Below are 8,313 nucleotides of genomic sequence, written 5' to 3'. Positions count from 1 at the left end.
ACACTCATGCACAATCACACACACGCACGCATACACTCATGCACACTCACACTCACTCACACACACACACACACTCACTCACACATACACTCATGCACAATCACACGCACGCATACACTCATGCACACTCACTCACACTCACTCACACACACTCATGCACAATCACACACATTCACTCACGCACGCATACACATGCACAATCACACTCACGCATGCATACACTCATGCACACTCACTCACACTCACTCACACACACACTCACTCACTCACACATACACTCATGCACAATCACACGCACGCATACACTCATGCACACTCACTCACACTCACTCACACACACTCATGCACAATCACACACATTCACTCACGCACGCATACACATGCACAATCACACTCACGCAAATCACACACACGCACGCATACACTCATGCACCCTCACTCACACACGCATACACTTATGCACAATCACACACATACACATCCACACTCACACACACAAACTCACACATGCACACTCACGCACGCATACACTCATGCACACTCCCTCACATACACATGCACACTCACACACACAAACTCACACATGCACACTCACGCACGCATACACTTCACTCATGCACAATCACACACACTCACGCACGCATACACATGCACACTCACTCACACTCACACACACAAACACTCATGCACAATCACACACACGCACGCACACACACATGCACACTCACTCACACACGCATACACTCATGCACACTCTCACACACACACTCACTCACACATGCACACTCACACACACACAAACTCCCACATGCACACTCACGCACGCATACACTCATGCACACTCACACACACATGCACACTCACTCACGCACGCATACATATGCACACTCACACACGCACTCACGCACGCATACACTCACACACATGCACACTCGCGCACGCATACACATGCACACTCACTCACACTCACACATGCACTCACGCACGCATACACTCATGCACAATCACACACACTCACACACACACACACATGCACACTCACTCACACACGCATACACTCATGCACACTCTCACACACACACTCACTCACACATGCACACTCACACACACACAAACTCCCACATGCACACTCACGCACGCATACACTCATGCACACTCACACACAAATGCACACTCACTCACGCATGCATACACTCTCTCACACACACACACACACACCATGGTTACTATAGTTAAGCCATGGTAATCACAAATGAATCATGGTTTGGCTACACTAACCATAGTATACTTTTGTTTTTCTGTTTTGTTTTTATAACTGTACTGTAATGGTTTGATGTTTTGTACTGTTCAATAAAAAAAACTGTTCAGAAAAACAGATTTGTGATCCGCGCTCCGAAGTTCCGATCTGAATCAAATGATTGACGAACCACTTTGAAGCCTAGTTGCTGACAGTTCAAGAGAAAATCAGCTGAAAGTATCCGGTCTCTCACACCACTGAAGTGACTGTTCAATTTATCAGTATATATTATAATAAATATTTGAGAAATGTATCTATATAGAGTGATAGTCAATATAAAAAGAGCAAAAGTGTGTATATATATATATATATACACATACACACACACTACCGGTCAAAAGTTTGGGATCAGAATGATTTTTAATGTTTTTACAAGTCTCTTCTGCTCATCAAGGCTGCATTTATTTGATCAAAAATACTGGAAAAAATTTGAAATATTATTAGAATGTAAAACAGCTGTTTTCTATTTTAATATCCTTTAAAATATAATTTATTCCTGTGATGCGCAGCTGTATTTTCAGCATCATTACTCCAGTCTTCAGTGTCACATGATCTTCAGAAATTGATTCTCACTTGGACAAGTTTGATCTGGTTCTGCTCGGCTCTGCTTCCCTCTTCTGGCTCTCTGCAGCACAAACATCATCATCATCATTAATTCACACCAAGTTCATGAATATACTGTCAGATCACCGTCTGTCTGATGCGATCATTACGCAGGTCGTTTTCAACAAAAAAAATTTTTTTCTAAAAAACGTGTAATTTTTAGCAAGGGAACAAAACTTTGCAAATGATTTAAGACCCTCAAAATACACATCATGTATTTTTTTCATTACAATTATTTCTTAAGAGATATAACCATTTAAAAATAAGAAAAAGTTACGTTTCACGATTTTTGACCTGGGTATGTATGAAATCCCATTAGCTGTTAAAAATACTTTAAAAAAAAATGAAATTATGTATGAACTTATATTAGTGTTAATACACTTTTGTACAATATTTGTCACCTTTTCCCCATATCTCACAGAATTTGTGTGATAAACATGATTAATTACATCTATTGATGAACCATTGCAGCATGAAAAATGTATCACTTCTTCATCTGAAAGTGGAAGTTTATGAAAGCAAAATAAATGTATTTTGTTTGAAAAGCTTTCAGAGTAATGTTTAGAAATAAATATGTAGGTTTCATAAATTTGGGCTTTTTTTTCTGAACAACCGTGAGTAATAAATTCAAAGGAATTTAATTAAATTCTATTTTTTCCAAAGGGGTTAATCCTGGTAATTCTAATGTTCTTATAAATCTCATACGATTATACATTCAAACTAAATTTCTCATCAGTATTGAAATTTTGCATTATAGTGCATCGTGTGCAATTTGATATTTCAAGGAATTTCTAAATTTTTCAATTAATAAAAAAAGAGGTAAATGCATGCAGCAATTAACATAGCATAACATTCAAATCTGAATTTTTCACATTAATTAATCATTAACTCACATTCTCTCATTAATGAGAAGTTGCTGATCAATATGGTTTTAGCTGAAAAATATGAAGTTATGACAAATCTTTGAATGTTAAAATATTACGCAGATTTTGAATGCATTATTTCATGTGAACGGACGTGAGTGTGTCGATGGTGTTTGCAGCTCACATCTGATGGAGCAGGAACAGAAGCGGCACAATTAAAGGTTGATTGCATTATTATCCCTCATCTGGGTCACGGCACCAATTAATGCGCGTGACGGCTGAGAGATTGTCATCGTTCAGCAGAGAAAGTTTCCCGCAGCTGTTTTCCGCCGGCATTAACCGCTGTCATCCAGAAACAACAGCAGCCCAGCGGTGTCAATTATATTTGATTGACTGAGTAAAGCAGCACACAAATAAGCCCAAACAATGGACACAAAAATCTATAGACGACTCTCCTCCTGTCAAATCAAGCGCTCGTCTGCTCCATTTTCATGCCGCACAACAGCCTTAAACTCTCTCTCTCTTTCTCTCTCTCTCAGATTTGAGCAAATATTCCACGATTCGCTTCGCTCCTCTTCATGCATCAAAGTAAATTGCGCACTAATGCATGACGGATGTGTGTGTAAATAATCGAACAGTGTTTCTGTTTAATGCAAAAATGACAAGACGTCTTGTTTTCTGATAAACTGATCAAAATGAAGCAAGTTTATGATTAAAACAAGAACAAATATCAGTAAATGAGCTAAAAATCTACTTAATTCAAAAGTTTTCATCCCCCACTGGCAGATATTTGTTCTTGTTTTAATCATAAACTCACTTCATTTTGTTCAGGTTCTCAAAACAAGACTGATAAGATATTTTCTTGATTCATTAACTGAACGATTCTGTCCTCGTTTGATAGCATTAGATCAGCTGAAAATGTCTTTATTTTAATCTCCAAATGTCGTTACAATGATTCCAATAATATAACGTTTCTTGCATTCAAACATTATAAATCCATACTTTAACTCAAAACAATACAGATGACATATAAACGTATTCGAGTTATGAAATAAAGGTGCAGCACCGAATCAATTCATAAAGAGCATGATTCATTCGTTCGTTCGCTGTACGGTCGTCGTTCTCTGCTTGGTTTTGATTATTAGGCCTGTAGAAAATCACAGTATTGCAAAACGAATATTTCAAAACTCGCATGTAAGAAAGTGTGTTATTAAGCAAATAGTGTGGGAAAGATTCATGTAATCAAGCACCTGGTTTCTAAATAGTCTGGATTCGCACTAGTTTCTTACATGCTGGTTTAAACGGCGCTCGTCTTGCTTTTGCTCTTCTTTCCGGACGTCCCGGCGTGTTTCGGAGCGTTGTTGTTGTTGCTGTTCTGGTTTCCGCTCAGGGTTTCCATTATGGAGCGGAGCGTCCCGAACGCTCGCTTGCTCGACTCCGGCTTGTCTTTTCCGGGCTGGACTTTGAAAGGTCCGTCTTTACGCGGCGGCTCGTCAAACGTGACTCTCAGTTTGAGGTTCTGCGAGGTCTTTCTGCGAGAGGACGGCGACTTCAGGGCGCTTTTGGGACTCGTGGTGACCTTCTGGCCTTCGGGGAGCTCTCCCGTCACCTCGGTTTTGGCTTCGGGGTCGCTGTGGTCCGACGACGGAGACGGGTTGTAAACATCCACGGATTTGGAAGTCCTGTGTGTGAAGGAGAACTTGGCGGCGTGCTCTGTGATGGGCAGCTGCGTGGGCCTCTCGGGTCGGGGCGGTTTGGACTCTTCCGCGTCTGATTCGCTGAGCGAGCGCTGCATGATCTGCTTGAGACGCGCCAGCTTGAGATCCCGCCTCTCGCCCGGCTCCAGCCTTCTCATTGGTTCGGCTCCAGGCTCCGCCTCCACATCCGTCGGCTCTTTGCCCAGCAGCTTGCACAGGACTGTGTCCGAGTCCATGTGTCTCTGGATGTTATCAGGAGCCGCTTCAGCCGTCAGCGTCATCTCAGGCCCCGATTCGACACGAGAGCTGCACGAGACGGAGAGAGACGTCTGTGAGACAAACACATCCGCAGAGGAAACGGTCCTGATGCTGGGCTTTAGATTTTTCCCAAATTCTGTTTTTCTGGACTTTTAGTGGTTTCATAAAATTTTAATAACTGGAAAAGATGTCTAATCAACTGAAATAGTAAAACCTTTCAAATGTAATAATTTATTCAAATTTTAAAAATAATAGTACTTTATGAAATGCGTTCTATTTTTCCCAAATTCCAAATTTTTTACTGTAATTTTTCTGGACTTTTAGTGGTTTCATTAAATTTTAGTAACTGAAATGATGTCTAATTAATTGAATTCATAAAGGTTTAATGATTTAATAATTTATTACAGTTTTAACAATAACAGCGCTGTATAAAATGTCTTTTATTTCCCCCAACATGTGTATGTGAATGTCTAACCAATTGAATTCATGAAAATAACAATTTAACAATTCATTAAAATGTTAACAATAATAGTGCTTTATGAAATGTTTTATTTTCCCAATTTTGTGTTTTTTGTTTTAATTGTTTTTTTTTTTATTATTCCATTTTAATGGCTAATTTTAATAATGAAAAAGGACATGTTTTATTTTTATAATGTTTGTTTTTTTCTGGATTCTGTGTTTTGTGATTTAATATAAACTTATCAAAAACGGCAGTAAACAAACAAAAAAAAGCATATATAACTGTAACAATTTAATTAATCTTCTAAAATGCAATCAAATTAAATTGATTTGAGATTACATTTTTTATTTATTGGCAAATTGTTTAAATTAAAAGATGATTAAAAAAATGGTGTGATATTCCTTACCAAAATAATAATATCATCATTATTGTTATTATTACTTACATTTTACAAACATTATATATTTCTGTCAATTTCTTCAAGTTAAACCAGACTTTTATTTTGGTGGGTTGTTGTGAAGACCTTTGAGTTTCAGTGTGTTTTAATAAGTTGCATTATTATTATTAATATCAACATTTTTGTTGTTACCAAGTACATTCTACTGTGCAATAGTAATATATATCGGTCACAATTTCTTCACGTTAAACCAGACTTTTATTTTGGTGGGTTGTTGTGAAGATCTTTGAGTTTCTGTGTTTATCTGACCATAATTTTCTGAAATGAAATGATGTAATGCTGCTGAAGTGACTCTCAGAGACAAGCACAGATTTAAATATCAATCTATTTGCAGTTGAATATTCACACACTAGCGCATATTGCCATCTGGTTAAATGTACAGCCCTACTTTTGATTAATTCATCCAAATTTTGCCCCTCCTGCTGTGTGTCAGGCATTACCCAGGGACCTGAGGAAGCGTCTGATGATCAGACCTGGGTGACGGCGGTCTGTCTTTGAGCTCGTGGGTCTGCGGCAGCAGCTGAAGCTGGTTCTGTAGAGCGACTCGCGCCGTGGTTTGTCTGTGAAAGTCAGAAACACAGGCTCACGTCAGTCAGCGCTCGCACGAGTCAAACACGTCAGCTGAATGAAGGCTCTTACTCCTGCAGCTGTTTGGTGAGTTTGACCACCTGCGACGCCAGAGACATGCAGGTCTCCACCACCACCAGATACCTGGAGCAGGTGCTGTGACCCTGCCGCTCGGCATTCTGGGACGGACGCTCGCCCTGCTGGTTCTGCACCGTCACGTTCGAGCCGTACTCCACCAGAGTCTGAACGACAGAGACGTGACGTCACACATTCACACTGGAGTTTGAGCATCAGATACGGCAACAGTCATAATAAATTCAACATTTAATAAATAACAATGACTCCTAATGGTCACACGGCTTCACGTGATATGAATTCACAGCTCAGATTTCAACAAATGTAATCTTCGGAAAGAAGTGAAATGTGAATTGTCTTCGCATGAGCTTGTGTTTCAAATGTGCAAGCGTGACAGACCGTTGATGTACAATATGATCATCAGAACAACACCGTGTGTACTGAAGCGAAGCTGAAAAACACACCCATGAGCTCATTAACATAAGACCTCACATTTACATATCAGCACCTACTTAAATATTCAGCAGGATCACGATGAGCTGAGTCAATCATATCAGAGCTCATTTACATACAATCAGTCTGTTTAAACCTTCTGTGAACACTGGGTCTCATTCATTAATAATTATGTGAATTATTCATATCTATACACAGCAGAACTTCTCACACAAATATTTCTGCATGATTCACAACGTGTGTTTGTTCATAACTTCTAATGTTAATGTTTTTGGAGTATTCAAAATGAGTAACTGCATACCTGTTAGTAACTTTATTTATATTTAATAGAATGCTGTGATGCAAAGCTGAATTTTATATGAATTCTGCATATGAATTATAATATGCTGATTTATTATCAATGTTGGAAACAGTTGTGCTGCCTAATATTTTTTGGAAACTGTGATACATTTCGAGGATCCTGCGATTAATAGAAAGTTCAAAAGAACAGTATTTATTTGAAATAGAAATCTTTTATAACTTTATACACTACCGTTCAAAAAATATTTCTTTTTTTTTTAAAGAAATTAATACTTTTATTCATCAAGGATACATTTAACTGATCAAAAGTGCCAGTAAAGACATTTATAATGTTACAGCAGATTTCTATTTCAAATAAATGCTGTTCTTCTGAACTTTCTGTTCATCTGTGAATCCTGAAAAATAAAATGCATCACAGTTTCCACAGAAATATTGTGCAGCACGACTGTGTTCAGCATTGATAATAATCAGAAATGTTTCTCGAGCAGCAGATCAGCATATTATACTGATTTCTGAAGATCATGTGACACTGAAGACTGGAGGAATGATGCTGAAAATACAGCTGCGCATCACAGACATACAGTACAGTTTAACAGAGATTCACATAGAAAAACTGAAATCACATGAAAACCAAAACATTTTTAGCACGAAAGCTTTTTGATTTGAAAGCGTTTAGATTTGGTTGATGTGTGTGTCGTGCGGCCAGTGAATGAGAGCCAGTGTTTTTCTTTCTGTCTGTAAGCGAACAGAACAATCCTGCGTCTCTCAGCACAGTAGAGCAACAGGAAACAGGAAGGAGAGCTGCTTCCTGTCTCTCACTCACTGCATCCCAGACAAAACAGACGAAGCAGAACTGAAATCACATGAAAACCAAAACATTTTTAGCACGAAAGCTTTTTGATTTGAAAGCGTTTAGATTTGGTTGATGTGTGTGTCGTGTTGCCAGTGAATGAGAGCCAGTGTTTTTCTTTCTGTCTGTAAGCGAACAGAACAATCCTGCGTCTCTCAGCACAGCAGAGCAACAGGAAACAGGAAGGAGAGCTGCTTTCCTGTCTCTCACTCACTGCATCCCAGACAAAACAGACGAAGCAGCACCTGAACGCAGCTGAGATGTCCGAACTGAGCCGCCACATGCACCGCCGTGTTCCCGTTCTGATCGGCCTCGTCCAGAGAAATGGCCTGCTCCTGCATGAACTGCAGCAGCCACAGCAGGACGCGCTCCTGTAACACACGTGTGCGGCGGTCAGTCACATGATCGGGGGGTCGTCTGCGTGTGTGCGTGT

At 39.5% G+C, this 8,313-nt stretch overlaps 1 protein-coding gene across 1 annotated transcript in view; it reads right to left on the bottom strand.

The window, feature by feature from the left end:
* Positions 1–3,650: 3,650 nt before the first annotated feature.
* The window catches only part of sncaip (synuclein, alpha interacting protein), a 19,952-nt gene continuing 15,289 nt past the window's right edge, over positions 3,651–8,313 (bottom strand). Inside the window, exons 7-10 of the mRNA XM_016251833.1 lie at positions 8,126–8,297; positions 6,275–6,444; positions 6,109–6,195; positions 3,651–4,766 (exon numbers count right to left, since the gene is read on the bottom strand). Of these exons, the coding sequence (XP_016107319.1) occupies positions 4,061–4,766; positions 6,109–6,195; positions 6,275–6,444; positions 8,126–8,297 (1,135 nt within the window). The 3' untranslated portion in view covers positions 3,651–4,060. The remainder of the gene's footprint in view (positions 4,767–6,108; positions 6,196–6,274; positions 6,445–8,125; positions 8,298–8,313) is intronic.

This window comes from Sinocyclocheilus grahami, unplaced genomic scaffold (genome assembly GCF_001515645.1).
Source record: "Sinocyclocheilus grahami isolate Dianchi unplaced genomic scaffold, SAMN03320097.WGS_v1.1 scaffold1072.1, whole genome shotgun sequence".
Classification (NCBI taxonomy): Eukaryota; Metazoa; Chordata; class Actinopteri; order Cypriniformes; family Cyprinidae; genus Sinocyclocheilus; species Sinocyclocheilus grahami.
Note: the sequence above shows the minus strand (reverse complement) of the source record. Positions and strands in the feature narration are given on the sequence as shown.